Genomic DNA, 17,021 nt, shown 5'->3' on the forward strand with positions numbered 1-17,021 from the left:
GTCCATCTTCCAGTGTTCATTGGCTTTTTCTAGCCAATGAAGTCCTAGAATTTGAACAGCAGCATTCAAACTGTTATCGGACTAACTCATCATTAAAACGTCTACATAACATCATATTTTGGTCTATCTGAAGATGTCATTTTTAAATATTAAAAGATTGATGTATAGGTCAGTTACTCAGTACTTGAGTTCACTTTTTAACAAATACATTTACTTCAGTGAGAACATATTAAAGTATTTCTACTTTAACCTGAGCACAGTTTGATGCTGCTCCTCCCCCCCAGGGTGTTGGAACTGTGATGTGCTTTGGGCCCGTCTGAACCACAGCTTTTATCGAGACGGGTGGGACAGTCTTGCTATTTGTTTCCAGGGGAGACGAGGGTAGGCTTTGTCTTTCTGACAACTCCTTTACATCTTTATTGAACGTTTCTCATTACACTGTGCTGCCAGGCTGTTTTCAAGGTGAACATTTCATTTTGTCTTGTGGACAGGCAATGAAACAAATGAAAATGCAGTCTAGGTTCTTTTATAATCTCTTAAAAAAAAGAAAAAAGCTGATTGAGGATCAATTGAGTTTTACATTTTCTGTTTTTGAAGAAATAAATGAAATCTAATCTCCCTCAGTTCAGCCTTTCCATTACTTCACATGCACAATATCTCCTTGTGAAAGAAAAAAAAATGTCTGCCTCTGCATTCTCATCACGTTTTCCCCAAATCCTGAACAAAATAAAACCTTCAGGTCTATCGATTTCTTTAGAGGATCACATTTTCTACCTAAACTTGTTAATATCACTATGAAAGTGAAGATCAAGATGAAAGAAGGGTGAGAGAGGCAAAGAAAAGCAGGGGGGAAGTAAGAGCTGTTCCTATTGAGATTAATTGCTAATTCTGGGATTTCTTGCTTCAGAAACCTTGCTTCATATGGCAGTGAGTAAAGAGGAAAGAGGATTTTCAACTCCATGCTGTCTAAAGAGTTCAACTGGGAGAAGTGAGAGAAAGACGAGGGTTATCTCAATAGGCCATCATCCAGTTGATTAATCATCAGGACAGGGATGATAGGACAGACAAGAGAAAAAGGATACATTTGGGTGCAAACTGAAATGATTTAAAGGGGCAATATTATGTGTCTTCCAGACACATAGCACAGTTACTTGATTGTACAATTTTATAACACAATCAAGTAACTGTTAACTTCAGTTATGAGAATGCTACATGTATCACATATGACTTGAAATAATTTTCAGGGTGAATGGAGGGGGTGGGTTTGGCTGTGATCAGGACTAAAGAAATGTCACCTTATCCACTTTGTCACCAGTGGTTAGAGCAAAGCAGACCTGTTCCACTCCATGTTCACATGGCAACTCAATCACATATGTAAAGCTGAGTAATATTTAGGTGTGTAAGAGGAAATGAGCAGCACAAGAAAGACTGATGTATCAAATGATCCGAAATAATTCCCTTCAAAAATAAAGACTTGTAGGGAAACAAGATGTAGGTCAGAAGTTTACATATGCTCGTCAGTGCCCGTAAATAGACTCGTAATTTTGGACTGATCAAATTTTCTAGCCTGGATTACACAACTGTAATGGTTTTAAAAACAGGAATTGATTTTAAATTTAAGTGCAAGGAACATCAGAGTGCAGTGACAGAGAACAGAATAATCTGGGAGGGAGGAAATGAACCTGACCGGCTTCAAAGTGCACAAAGAAGCGTCAGCAGAGATCCTTCCTCTTGCTCTATAAACAGAAAGAAATACAAAGAGATCTAATACTAAAATATGAATCTAAACTAAAGCACAAAGTTGAAGAATACAATAATGAACAAAAATAAGAACTAATAACTTATTAGATCAACCTTAGTGACAATTATCAAAGACCAAAAAAAAAAGAGAAAAGAAATTGCATGACATTATCTTTAATCAATTTACAAAAATGTAATGAGGATATTAAGACAAATATAGTGTTCTTTTAATAGTAGAATTGTCCTCTATTATAACAAAAGCTTGTAGAGGAAACGTTTCTATCATTCCTGGACTATAATGTGATCCAACATGCTTTAACTGAGCCACTGTTTTCCACAGAGCCAGGATTTCTTGTGTGTTTGGATTTAAAATTGCTCTCAGTAAACCATGACAGGCACCAGATCATTTTTATTGTTTATTAACTCTTCCACACAAAATCATTGTTATCTTTCAATGCAGGTCTCTATAGGAGACCCTCCAATAATCAGGTTACAGCTAGTCACCAGATGTTTTCAACAAAATTGCTCCAGTTTTTCTTCCTTTGATTCACAAACTTAGAATACCTTCAGAAAAACGTTGATCAGATTCTTTATGGATAATTTACACAAGTCATGGAACCCTTTGAGTGTTATTACCTTTATTGTTTTAAGTCGATTTGTTGCTTTTACGAAGCTTTTTTTTATCATCACTTATTTAATAGGATTTTTTTTCTTGAATTTGTTCTCATAAACGATTTCAAAAATGTCAATCTTTGAATAAAAAAAACAAAAAATTAGAAATGAGTACAACAGTTTATTGGAACATTTATTATTAGATTTTCCAGCAACTTAAAACTTTATATTTTTCTGTTTTCTATTTGGGTTTTTTTTTGTTTTGACGGCCATAATGTCAACAGTTTCTCAGTCATTACAAAGAGCTTTCATCTTCACCGATGCACGAAGCTGCAGGAGGAAAAGGCCAATAACAATGCCACAATATCCAGTCCAATAAGTCCAATATCACTTCTTCATATCATTTCATCACCAAGGTGAGCCAGCAAGCCAGCTGGAGAGTAATAACGACCATTTCGGAAAATGGAATGTAAGGTTTTTCTTTTCTTTTTTTATATATATAAATTAGAGCTAGAAGAAAATTGTAAAAGGAGATGCAGCTTGAAACCACATTATTTGGCAGTGGCCCAGTGATAGCTTAATAATAGTGAGAAAATCATTATGTGCATTTGAGAACTATTACTTTTATGTCAGACTTGTCCACTCACATAGACGTGGGGTCTTTTCTCAAGCAAGATGTTATATATGAAGGACAGAAGTTTTGCTTATTCCATTAGCATGAACCACTGTCTGGATGAAGACAATCAGCATCAAAAGGAGACTAGCAGCAGAACACAGGAGAGGGTCAGAGCTAAGTTGTGAAAAGCGGGGCAGTTTTTGCAGGAAAAACATATTAGCTAAAATTGTAAACTCCCCATCCAGAGCTATCACTAAAAAACATATTGATGTGAGAACAATATTATTATAAGACTAATTCTGTCACATTTCTTAAACTGATATTTTACCACAAGACGGTCTGTTATTCCTAATTAATATTTTGTTTATTTTTATTCTAATTTTTCTTGTCGATCGATCTCTAGTACTTTACGGGATCTGATGGGCCGGAAAATATCTTTCACTGGGATGCAGGCAGTCTAAACAAGAATAGACTTAATAAAGCTGGAAATGTAAGTAAGTTGAAATCAAGTACCATTTTAAAAGATTAAGCGATTTTGTAAAATTTTCTTATAATTCAAGATCTATTTTAAACACTTCATTTATTCAATTTGATTAAACTTATATGTTTTATTCATGTGTTTTGATGGTAGCAAATCACAATAAAATCACCCATGTAGAAGTAAACTTATGATATTTTAGGATTTTATTTTGAAGCACAGAACAGCCGACTTCCGGTACTGAAACACAGTGCCGCAGCCAGCAAATATTAAACACACGGGTAGGATTGAGCAAGTTTTGGGAGAAAAAGGGGGAGAAATTGGGACGAGCAAGTGATATAGGAGGACGCTGGTAGAACAGGGAGACAGGGAGCTGCTGGACCGTCCTACCAGCCGCTCCTTTAGCCCAGAGGAGGGTGAGAGGCTGGCATGGACCGCTTGTATCCTAACGGAGACCGTTCCGCCGTCCGTCTGCAGCGCGAGCGCGCCTTTGTGTTAAAAAGCAGAATGACTGTAATGAGGCGCTAGCTGTGTGTCCGAGCGGCACAGCGGGGCTTCAACCCTGCCTCACCCTACTCTGTGTGTCAATGACCGCATCACCCATGTGTCAGCTAACTGCTGATGATATGTGAGCAAACCCTCCGGTTTAAAGATGGTAGAAATGAATGTGGCTCTCCGTTAATCTGGTCTCGAGCGAATTCTGACATTTCTCAGTCCGGCTGTAACGTGAGCAGAAAATCCCGAGCAGAAGGCCCGTCTATCCCGGTGTTATAGCGGCGCTCAGCGTTGTTTACATCCGCGCATTAAAAATTAAACGTATCTGCGTGGATCTCTACACGCCCTCTCGCTGGTGTTAGGCGTAGGGACAGTTTGGCAACATGACGAGCCTGCGTCAGAGGAAAGGCAGCAGGGGGAAGGAGGCGACTCCGGCTGCTGAAGTTCAGTCCCAGGAGTCCAACTGTTGCACCCATCACCATCCAGACAAGATCCTGCAGGGTGAGTGAGAGAGAGAGAGAGAGAGAGAGAGAGAGAGAGAGAGAGAGAGAGAAAGAGAGAGAGAGGGGAATCCTCCTGGGACGCTGAAATAACGTTAGTCAGTATGAAAACCTGATGACATTAAATAACTAAAACAGCGGTTTTGTTCCATTAAGGCATGACTTTTTAGGACTCAAGTCAATGTGTTGCAGCCTCCTGCCAGTGTTGAACAAGCTCTGCGCTGGTGGTAACATCACTCTGCAGTGAACTCTTCAGTCATAGCTGAACCTTTCACAGGGATGTTTTCTTGTAGTTTTAATAGGTGATGGTGGTTGCCTGCTGCACCCAAGCCTAGGGTCAATTAAAGTAGAAAGTGACCTAAATGCAGCCATGTTTCTGGGCTGTGGGAGGAAGCTGAACCCGGAGAGAATCTACACTTAAGCCTGTCAGCAACAAACCAATTAATTGCATGATAAATTAAAGAGCTTGATAATTTCCATTTGGACATTAGAAGTTATAAATATGCCCCCCTTTAATATTGCTATTAAAGGGGGGTAATAATAATAATATTATTATTTTTAGCTGAAACTGGTCTCTAAAAGACAATATTATCATTTATCTCAGTAATTTCTGTTGCAATTTATCGTCTAGTATACTTAGTTATTGTGCCAGGCCTACAGATTTGTTGGCGAACATTTAAACTCCATGCAGAAGCACAGCCTTTGATTCAACACCAGGACCTTCTTTATTTTAATGTTTCTAGAACACATTAGTCTTTTGCCCCGTTTTGTAAATAAGTTAATGAAAAAAAACCTTAAAAAGAATGAAAAAAAAAATCTAAATGATGAATTACCAAAAAAATAAATAAAAATTGGTTTACCAATAAAAACCAGAAAATAATAATATTTTTTAAAAAAGCTGTAAAAGACTTAACATTTTCATGTCCTTGCAGGCGATTGGTCATGGGGTGCTATAATCTGGACATCGATTGGTTGGTCTGTTTCTGTGGGCCTGGGCCTTCTCTGTTCCATCTACGTGGCCACGCTGCATGAGAACGACCTGTGGTTCTCCAACATCAAGGTAAAGGCCATAACTCCTGCTTTCTGCTGAGTGTTCTTTATGATGAATGTGATTCTCCGGTTCTGTTCAGTCCAACTTTCTGTCTGTCTGTCTGCACTCTGCAGTCTGAGCAAAGGGAGGCTCAGATTTCTGCAAATCCTCCCAGTCTGGAAGTGAATGTCTGGTTTCAACTACCATGTTCTCTTGGAACCAGTCACAAACTGGGAAGCCATTTGATTTGTCCAAATTGGAAAAGCTCATGTGTAAATGCTGAAATATTGCACTCAGAACTTGTTATGATGGTTTGTGTTGTGTTACATATTGTCTCGCAGTATCTCCTCTGAGGCTTACAAGGGCACTTGTTAGAACAAAGCCATCACTCAAGTCAAGCTTTTGTGTGAATAAGTCAGCCATCATGGTTTCACACATTAGCAAGTGTAGAATAGGAACTGTTTGTTCAGGTTGAAGTATGAAATGAGTGACCCTGAATTCACAGCTGTTTTCCTGATAGAGTGATGGTGTACGGGTAAAGAATGAAATGTCCATGAGTTTGTTTGCATACAAAAATCTCTGTAGATTGAGGTTGATTGATCCCATGGCTTTTACATTTTCAATGACACAAAACAAGAGGAATAGAAGCAACAAGTTCTAAAAAACAACCCAAAAAATAACAGGAACAACAAAAATGGTCAAATTAGCTGTGTTTCCCTTGTACAATTGTTCAATCTGACATTTCAAAAATGAATATGCTTAATAGAAGCATATCAATTTAAAAAAAGATTATTTTTTTTGATAAATAGCTTTGGCCATAGGATGAGGTGTTTTTTTTTCCATATTGAAATTGGTTTATTTTGCAAAACTGCAATGGAGACACTTTTTCGCTTCACACAAGTCATGTGATCAACAACTGAATGTCACTGGCACAAACCACGAAGAAGAAGGTGACAGGAAGTTGGTGGAGGATTGTGGCACAGCATGTTTTTTAATGACTTATCGCGTGAACAAACTTACTCAAGTGTAATTTTAATTGCGCTTCTTATTTAATGGAAACACTGTAATATGGAAATTGTATTTTTTTGACATTAGTGGAATATTGACAAAGTTTTGTGCATACTGTATGTGTAATGGAAACACAGCTAATGACATGAATGGCAAAACAAGAACAAAAATAAATAAAAATAAAAAAAACAGTGAAAAAGGACAACATGAACAAGAAAAAACACAAAAGAGCAGAATCAGAGTGGATCACCATGCCTTTATTGTCATCTTACAGAAGCACAAAAACATTTCATTTCAGCACAGGCCATGATGATAAAGAACAATTAGCGCAATAAGAACAACAACAACATGGAGAACAAGAACAAAATGAAATGAAAAAAGACTGCTGGAAGTTAAATAGTTGTGGACGTTTTCCACATAGACAAACAGGTCAATAGAATTCTGATCCGTCACACAACAGCATCACATCAAGGCAAACTAGGGTTCAGTTTAGGATTTCTATTGTCACAAAGCTAATTCATTTTCTAACTGCATCTGTCACCATGGTAACCTGTGCTGGAAACCTAACCATCTCCACGACAAGTTCAAGAGGATTGACAGCTTTTCTTCTAATAACTGCCAGAAGCTTTTTGAAGTTAATGTCAAAATGTGATTGTGTGGCAGAGTTCTGCCTCTGTTAAACTCTCTTTGTAGAGTGAAGATTGTCTTCAGTGGGTTTAAAACCTACATAAATGTGTGCTGTTGGTCTAAAAATAATTTTTTTTACTTAATTTTGACATCATGTTTAATTTTTTATTGCGATTACCTAAATTCAAAATGATGTGTACAAACTAGTGGCTCTAAGAGGTAATTGAAACTGATCATCACTGATTGTCATGTAACTTTGCTTCTAATAGGCTCTTACAGAGTAACAAACTTATGTACGGGTCAAGTTTTAAAATTCTAATTCTAATTTCACATTTTTAGTACTCAATTATAAGGAGGTTATTAAAACTAGGCTTAATTTTTTTTAATTTTCTGCTTTTTGTCGCGTAACAACACATCTTCATCATGTTACAATGATGCACCTCCCCTTATGCTGTGTTCTCCATCAAATGCCTTGGAAACGCATCATAAACACCTCATTGTGTGAAAGGATGATGGTTTTTCCATGCGTAGTGCGGCGCTGATTTCTGAACTCAGCCAAATGGAAGCTTCATTCCTCGGGGATAATGTTTGCGCTGTGTGGTGTGGCAACATTGCCAAAAATGAGGTCATTTTTAATGACCCTTGTAGCAGTGCAGAAAAACATTGTTTTAGACTGACTCAAAGCAGTATTATCTGATTTCACAGTCTGCATTAAGCACAGACAAAAAAACATGGCAATGAAAACTCCTGCTGTGGGTTTTCTCATTTTGTAACACTGTTAGTTCTCATGTGTTTAGGTGGACAGACCCTGCCAAAGATGTGTAGAAAGTAGTGGTGGGACTCCATTGCAATTTTTAGTCAAGTTAATTCCAGATTCTGTAGTTAATGAATTAGTTAATTAACTGGCTTTTAATCAATCAATCAAATTTTATTTGTAAAGCACATTTCAGCAGCAAGGCATTTCAAAGTGCTTTACATAATTAAAATAAAAACAGAATAAACAGTGAGAAAGAGAAATAGATTTTAAACAGTGAGAAAGAGAAAAAGAAATTAAAAAATAAAGATAAAAACATTAAAGAGATTAATCAATCAAATTTTATTTAATCAACTTCATATTGACTAAATAAGCAACATTCTGGATTCAAAAACTCTTTTTTGTTCCTCAATTATTGAACGAGTCATACCAGCTCAACAGCAAAGATATTCATTGGCTTTAGTTTGTTGTTGAGGTTTCTCAACCATCAGGATGTATATAATAGCACATTGCATTATATACACATTCAGCTGTGTGAGCAGATGTTTCAGGATTTGCTCACCTTGAAGAGGCCTGGTGGCTGCTGATTGAATTGCAGCCTCCCTCCTACCAGTCTGCCCAGTTTACCACCATCAGACTGAAGGTCCTGGCAGCAGAACCACATAATCTGCAAAATCGCTAACAAACCTCAGATGAACAGCATATGTTTATTAAGCTTCGAAAAGGTTATTTAATAATCAAAGCCAAAGCTACTAAAACTGTGAAAAACGTTAAACACTAAATGTTCCCATTGGAACTAAGAAAGACAGAAGCAGCAAGGTTTTTCTACCGAAGCGACTTGAGTAACTGACAAAGATTTATTCACAAACATGAAACATTAAAGCTATTCTCTCAACAAATAGATGCTTAAGATCAGCATTATAAATAAGATGTGTTGTTTGGGTATTTCTATCTCTCTTCTGCACATCATTAAACTCTTTAATAAACCTAGAAAAAAGTAATTGCATAAAAGACAAGAAAAAAAAAGCTCGCTATAACCAGACACTAAAGTAATTACATTTGGGAGACCTGTCTTGCTTTGCTTTGTCACTTAAAACTTTACTGGGTAATAAAACAGTCTTAGGTAAATCTTCCTCTGAGAAGATTTAACCTTCTCTGAGCACAGAACCATTCCACTGGTCACAGTGGAAAAAGTCTGTTGATAAATCAAGATTTTCAGATGTTGTGTATCTGAAGCTGTGACCAAAGACATTGTTGTTCTTCTTAATCAGAAAGCTCTGTCACTTAGAGTGCTACATTTGACAAAACTCACTGTTTTAAGATACTTAAGATAGCAGCAATAATGTTTGTTTATTTTTGAGTTTAGAGCAATGCATGGTACAGTCAAGCTCATGAGTTTTTACAGGGAGTTATGTTTTTTAGCAGGCTGATTCTAAAGCAGATTTTGCAGCCATTGAGAAGTGCAGACAATGGAACAAGAAGGAATAGACACCAAGTAATTTAAAGTGGACATATTCACTTAAATTCTTCCTTTTCACATGCAAATCATTCACTTATGGTCTATAAAAAGTAGGACTGCAATGCATTGTTCTGAATTCCTGGTTATTGTAGCTCCACAAACTGTTTTAGAGCAGACGCATTTTAGAGCAACTCATTTTGCTGCGGTCTTTTTAAATGTGAATGAGACGTTTCTTGCCACGTCCCCCTCCAGGTCGCAGAATGTTCCACTCCACCCCGTTCAGCCATTTTTGTATTTTTTTTACACCTCCTCCATCCATACAAACCAACTACAATGTGGAGTGTAGTTTAACTAGTGTTAAACATATGAGATACCTATTAAAACAATTAATGCTACCACAATATGACTGAAGTAAACAAAGCCTTGACATAATCCAGGAGTTAGAAAATGTGTCAATAATGTCACTGAATGCACTTGGGTCATGTGTTTTCCATGACACAAATGGCAAAAACAAAGCCAAATGATTATATTCAAGACATGCTGTACAGTTATATCCACAATGCAGCTAACAGCTAGCATACAGTGCTAACAGAAGCAGAAGGCTCAATGCTACTATCAAACCAATGGCCAGGATGTCATTATCAACATGCAACATTCATGCCTAAAATAAGCTTTGCTGTCATTTCAGTGTTATTAGCAGCTCACTGCCTTGCTGTGTACCTTGTTTATCAATGGAGAAGGAACTGACCCTCAATCAGATGACGTCTTTCAGAAAATCCCTCTTGATATGGTGCAGGTTGCTAAAACATTCATCCTTAAATACTCGGTGCAAACGGACTTTCTCCATTGATGTGGGTATATTCCAGAGAAAAATCTAATTTAACCAGACACTTCGAAGAGGCTCTGATGCCAGGGGATGATGTAAGGAATCCTGTGAGTTAATACACGCTAGAACCAAATATTTTGACTTGTTTACTTTCAACGTCTGCATAACTGAATTTGGACTACAAAATCAATATGAGAAAAAAATAAATATGGTGGATTTACAAAACTGATTAGCCGGAAGTCATGAGCTTGTTTAGCAGTTCTACAGCAAATACGGTGGCGTTATAGACAAGAAGAACATTATACTAGCAAATAGAGAAAAATGATCAGACTAAAAAATATGACCCAAAAAGAATATAAAGATATCTATGCATCACTGGGAGAGAATACAATATTTTGATATTGGTGGGACGTGTAAGGACAAAATGATCAGTAATAAGGGGTTCATGACTGACACTGAAAGCTGTTGTCCATAACAAGAAGTAGAACATATTTTAATAATCCTTCTTTCCTGACGCAGTGTGATCCTGAGATAACGTTCTACGCTGCTGATTATCACCAGTGCTGCTGAACAGTGAGCTCAGTTGGTTCAGTTTGTCCTCTTGAATTCATCAGGTGTGAGCTCATGTCCATGTGGACTCCAGGACCCTGCGGGGGTTTATTTGGAGCATGCGCTCATAGCTTCATACCAGTTTCAGAGCCACAAATTCTCCGACAAACGTTCCCCACGTTTTCCGAACGATGTTCCAACACGTTCCCCTCGGTGCTCTCTCTCACCCTCCTCTCTCTTATCCTGCGCCTGTGTGTGTTTTTATAGACAAGAGGTCAGCAGTAGTCCTCTCTTCTTTTTTTTTAATTTTCCCTCTCCCTCCCTTCGGCGGCTGCAGTTGTCCACAGTCTGTCCTGTTGTTCACACACTTACTGCAGCTTACTTTTTATTTTTTTTCTTTATACTTTGAACTGTTTAAAGATAGCTTTTTATTTTCACCTCAACCAGAAGCCGGGACATTTTTTCTGCTTGAGGAAGGAGTCAGTGGTTCCAGTCGCGACTTCACTCATCCATGGATCCTTCAAGCAATCACATCAGAGATAGAAGTTATTCAAAATTCATCAAGAGGACATGCTGACAGAAAGAAATGAAGGGGAGAAAAATTAAGTAGCTTTCACAAGGAAGGCACTCTTCTGAACTTGTTCACTGGGCTTATTCTCTTTGACCTCAATATAAACCGGGGATTATCCGTATTCCTTATAGTTTTTGGTGAAAAGCCAGTGCTTGTTTTGCCTTGGGTAGACTAGAAAGAGGATTGGAAAGGAAACTAGCTCCTCATTCCCTGTGAGAGAGCTTTTGCATATTTCCTCTGGCGAAGAACTTGAAGCGATTAAAAACCGTTCTTTAATTTATTTGGAGCGACTTCAAGTAAAGGAAAAAACATGGCGTGTTGGTATTTATCCCTGTAATGGATTTGGATTTCTTCTACGAAGTATCCCAGGCGCATCCTGTTTATTTTCCTGGATCTAACACGTCAAACGATCCGACAACATATTGATGATCTCCATTTTTCTCATGCAATGGAAGTTCGGAAAAGAGCAAAGGTGAACCAGGCTGGGAGCAGTCTGGGGATTTTGCTACCCGGATCATCTTTAGAGAGATGCAACAGTGGCAAGAGGACGGAGCCAGCAAGGATTAGAGAAGGAGTTTCCCTGCTTGGACAATCCGGTTCTTTTTCCGGTTCATGCCTTCCGCGCCAGTGGCCTTGGCAACGGTGTGTTTCCATGGCAGCAGGGCTGTTTCTAGCGGTGCTGCTGGCCGTGACTCAGGCCTGGTGTGTCAACGCCATACACGAGAATCTGCTGTGGTTCTCTCAGCTCACGGTAGGAGACACTGCTGGAATTCTAGAAAATGGCTTGCTTTGAAAATGAAATAAGACGAGGCGCATCATGCGTCGCCGTGTACAATAGGCAGCACTAAAGGGTTGGGGGGGATTTGGTCAGTAATAAAGTGGACACACAAAGCTGTCACACCTCTCAGCTGGCCAATCACAATTCACAGCAGGAGTTCCTACCTTTCTGTCTTATTTGTTAGTTCACCCATTGGGGCAGCTGTGGCTCATTTACCAGAGTCCTTGTCTTGCTGTTAGTAAGATGTGGGTTTGATTCCAGCGTCCTGCCCCTGCCACATGTCTGCTTGCTCCTGACTGTAACTCCAAGTTGCCTCCAGACCTGTGTGTTGAATGGTGTGACTGAATGAAAAATGTAACTCTGACTTAGAATGCAGTGATGTCAGTATTTTGTGTTGTAGCCATGTTAACTATGTTCAGGACATGTTTTGTTTTGGAAAGAGTCCCTCTTCACCTTAGTAGTTTTCACCAAAACTGTAAGGTGAAGCAGTTTTGGTGCTTCACCTTAACCAAAGGAGAAGCATATAGGTATACACATGTATTCAAAGTGTACATGTGTATATTACAGAATTTAGTATTTAAAAACTACATTTTGTTTAGTAGTGGGACTCAATAAATTTTTTTATTGAGTTCATTTCAGGTTCTGTCATTAATTTTTACAAGTAATTGCATTTTAATCGAGAAACATATATTAATTTGCTGCTAAATTATGACATAAATTGATATATGAGCTCACCATGCAGCTTGAGAAGCTGAAACTCCTAGACACAACATAACATGACACACTATTCGCTGGCATTAGCCTAGCAGCATTTATTTCCATTGGCAGTTCCTCCCAAGAGCGGAGACAAGGAAGATATTAACTTCTGCTGCAGAGCTTTGTATGGAAGCCCACTTCTGCCATGAAATAAAAAATACTACAAAAGCCCAACTGAATGTCATCATTTTGAATTTTAAACCCATAATTGAGATTCAGAGTCATCATTTTCACTTTAAAGTGATTTTATGTCTCATAATTAGGACTTTGAATCTCTGAATTATGACTTCCTGCTTTTTCTTTCCTGGCAGAAATGGGCTTCCATAAATATGAGCTCATCTGATCAGGGGAAGCAGCAGTCTCAAACCTTCATCCATCTATACATCCAAAGGTGTTATGGAAAAGGAACAGAGGGTTTATTTTTACAAACTCAATCAAAAGATCCTTCCTGCCCACAGCATCACCATCAACAATGACTCTTTAAAGATATGTGGATGATTTTAGTTATGGCAGCATCTAATTTCCCTTTGACTGATATGCAGTAGTATGTGCTTTCAACAAAGAAAGTTCCACGTCAAAGAAAGTCATGTGTGAGTCAGAAGTCATGATGACATTTATGGATTCTGGTTTTCCAGCAAACTAACAGGAGACACATCTTTGGCAGTTTATTTGTGGACTGCGTGTGGGATTTCTTCTGCACTCCATATTTATTGTTCACAAACTGGACCCATTGGCCCAAATTAAGAAGACAGTCTTTTGGTCCATTTAATGTCTTCCTTGCAAAAATCCAAATGACTGTCAAATGATAAATCAGGAGTCCTTTTCCTATTTTTCCTTCAGAACCAGTCCACATTAATCAGAGAAGTGACCAAGAGGTCAACAGTCACTGGATTCTTTTGTTCTACTTTGGAATCTCCTGATATGATGACAAAAAAGTATATTTAGAGTTCATTTGACTGTTTGTTTCATGGTGGATTTTCAACCTTAATAATATTTTAAATTGAAACCCACATGGCTCCAGGCTTTCCCTCTCTCATGTACTTACTTAATCTGCTGATAAATTGAAAGGAAAACTAATCTGTTCCCATTACAGGCTTTTTATGGTTTTAAAGCTGACATTATTACTGGAAAATACCAGAAACCACATTGTAGTAATGCTTTGATATATGGTTTCTTTTTTTTACAGACTCTGGATTGCAGGAACTCTTGGACTGTTTTTATCTTTAGACGGCGGTAATGCCGGAGAACAGTTTGGCAGACTCCTGCTGAATTATAAAAACAGATTTTCATAAGGAAACGGGCTGCTGTTGTCAGAGGATTTCACTTTTAATCAAACGCAGATTGGAAATGTTTCCAAACTAAGTGTAGCAGACAAACAATTGATGTAATATCGTGGCGTGGGACATCCTCAGTGTCTTTTCCTCTCCTTCTGAAGTGGAACAGTAATCATGCTCGGCGGGCGGTGGGGGGTATGGAAGAGGTTCTCCTGGGATGGCTGTGTTACCTCTCTGATTGTTACCTCAGAGGGCTGCCAGTATATCAGCCGGTTTGCTCTGGTCCTTCTCGGCTCTGTTTTGTCTCTCCAGAAAATCTGTTTTCCACATCACGCAGAACAAAAGAGCTTGGATTTATATCAGCACATTCCCCATTTCTGTTTTCAGGAAGTGGAGAGGGAGATCTCTTTCCGGACGGAATGTGGACTCTACTACTCGTACTACAAGCAAATGTTGCAGGCTACATCCATACAGGAAGGTATGCTCAGTGTGAACCACCCAAGTCTTCATCATCGTCTGCAGTTCAGCTCATTATTTCCTTACTAAATTCTCTCTTTTATTAATTACGTAGATATTTACAGCTGTAACAAACTGTAGTTAGAGAAGCACCGATCCTATATTAACATCTGTATCTGTATGTATCTGTATCTGTATGTATCTGTTTCTGTATGTATGTATGTATGTATATATATATATATATATATATATATATATATATATATATATATATATATATATATATATATATATATATATATATATATATATATATATATATGATGAGCTACAAAAAATCTGCGAGTTATTTTGACATTAACCTGGTAAAGATGACATTAACCTGGTAAAAAGTAAATAATTCCCAGTTATTTACAAAGTGATGCTAAATCTAATTATGCTGAATAACCAAAAAAAAAATAAAAATTGGTGCAAGGATGCTGAAGTTTTTAACAGCAGTAAAAGGCCTCATGACTGGAGCAGCAGTGCTTCAGGCGGACATGCTCAGCTATTTATGATACAGTGATCACAGTGGGTCCAGTCATCTTCAAACTAAACTTTATAACTCACACTAGGGATGCATCCATCCACTTTTCTCACTTCCCATACTGATATCTGAGGTTTAGATACAGAAAACAGTGCTGAGTTGACTTAAACTATTTATTTTCCTAAACACAGACATAAATGTCCTGAATTACAAATTTACTTGATAACTCAGCACAGTACAGCACACTTAAATACACCAGTAGCTCCACAAGCTTGGTCAAAGATGTAAAAAAACATCCTTAAGTGGTTCAGAAAGTGCAAATAGGAAGTCTAAATGTAAACGTCCATGTGTGTGTGTGTGTGCGTGCGCGTGTGTGCGTGTGTGTGTGTGTGTGTGCGTGCGTGTGTGCGTGCATGCGTGTGTGTGTGTGCTCTCAGGCCTGTCAGAACTGATCCGTGACAACTTGACAGAATCAAAGAGGACCATCAATCTCTTACAGCGGATGAATATCTACCAAGAGGTGTTTCTCAGTGTTCTGTACAGACTGCTGCCCTTGCAGGTAACACACCACCCACGCTGCTCATTGGTGGCAAAAATTGACTCTGGGGAAAGCTTTTTATTTATTTTTTATTTTTTCAATTTGAGCCATAAATTAAAAAAAAAAAGTTTGCAGGAAAGTTGTTACATATTTAAAAATGATCCAAACTTTTAAACTTTAGCAATTTTCCAAACTGCCCAGTTCCTCTGCTGTCTTTGTTGGCCTAACTATCAGTGCCTAATAAGCCATTTTCTTTTGTGTGTGTATGCGTGTGTGTGTGTTTGTGTGTGTGTGTGTTTGTGTGTGGTCCAGGCATATCTGGAGCCCGTGTATTTCTACATTTACACAGTGTTCTCGCTCCAAGCCGTGTATGTGATCGCTCTGTACCTCACAGCATGGCTCCTGGCTGGTTCCTGGCTGGCTGGTTTACTGACTGGAGTCTGGTACATTCTTAATAGGTAAGTAATAACAATGTTCTGCATGCTCACCGGGACGAGGCAGAGGAGAGAGCACCACTCTGAGTTTCTGTAGAAGTCGTGTTGCACTTATCTGATAGAGTTCAAACCTTCTCCCCGACCAGAGAAAATGTCAATCATAATATAAAGTTTGTAGAATTTTTTTGTGACAGACAGAGTAACTATTGCATAAATATGTAGTGGATAAAAAAGTGATTCACTGTTTTTACATTTTTTTAAATAAACATCTGAAAAGCACATCAGGTATTTTTGTTTAGACCATGTCCAGGACTTCAACATGGTAATCTCCATTTATTAATTACATAGATTTCAACATCTTATTTTTTTATTTTAGTGCAATTAATGGCATATTTTTCTGACATAAAAGGGCTCAGACCAGAACCTAGAAAGGTTAACCTATGCGTCAATGTTGATTAATCAACAGATTTTATTTCAATTAAGCACATTTTTTTCTTAGCCAGCACTTGGCCACCTCCTGTTATGTCCTATATGTGACCGGTGTCCTAAAGAAAAGTAATATAAATGGGGATGTTTGTGGGGATGCAGTGTTTGTGTTAGAGGGGTTATGAGGATGAAGTATTAAAGCTTTAAATCCTTTAAAGCTTTAGGACAAAGCATGACAAAATGTGATAGACTTTGATAATAGCGTCTACTTCAGTAAATAATTCTGTAGATAGAAACTGATATTGACAAAAATGTATTCCGGCAGCTTATGGTATATTAAAATAGAAAGACACAGGGAGCCTGTAGATATAGTTGTGTGACACAGAGTAGCTGTGTTGATGGGTTGTATTACTTTTTATTTTGCTTGGAGCATTTTTGGAAAAAAGGCATACATTTAGAAGAAATTTCAGGATTATCTTGACTTTCTGTTCAGGTCGATGCTTTGGTAGGATTTTTTTTCAGTAAACAGTCAAAGCAGAGGGTAGTAGAGGTCTCCAGCTCTAGAAAA

The 17,021-nt window shown here is 38.0% G+C and overlaps 1 protein-coding gene across 2 annotated transcripts in view; it reads left to right on the plus strand.

Moving 5' to 3' along the window:
- The first annotated feature begins 3,662 nt into the window (after positions 1 to 3,662).
- The window catches only part of dpy19l3 (dpy-19 like C-mannosyltransferase 3), a 56,630-nt gene continuing 43,271 nt past the window's right edge, over positions 3,663 to 17,021 (plus strand). The window contains exons 1-5 of one of the 2 annotated variants that reach the window (XM_008404908.3): positions 3,663 to 4,442; positions 5,374 to 5,501; positions 14,461 to 14,551; positions 15,493 to 15,614; positions 15,906 to 16,051. In XM_008404908.3, coding sequence (XP_008403130.2) covers positions 4,325 to 4,442; positions 5,374 to 5,501; positions 14,461 to 14,551; positions 15,493 to 15,614; positions 15,906 to 16,051 — 605 coding nt within the window. In that variant the 5' untranslated portion in view covers positions 3,663 to 4,324. Of the gene's footprint in view, positions 4,443 to 5,373; positions 5,502 to 10,859; positions 12,017 to 14,460; positions 14,552 to 15,492; positions 15,615 to 15,905; positions 16,052 to 17,021 lie in introns of those variants that run through there. The other variant, XM_008404907.3, reaches the window with a different exon arrangement.

Source organism: Poecilia reticulata, chromosome 3, assembly GCF_904066995.2.
Source record: "Poecilia reticulata chromosome 3, P_reticulata-male-v2, whole genome shotgun sequence".
NCBI lineage: Eukaryota > Metazoa > Chordata > Actinopteri > Cyprinodontiformes > Poeciliidae > Poecilia > Poecilia reticulata.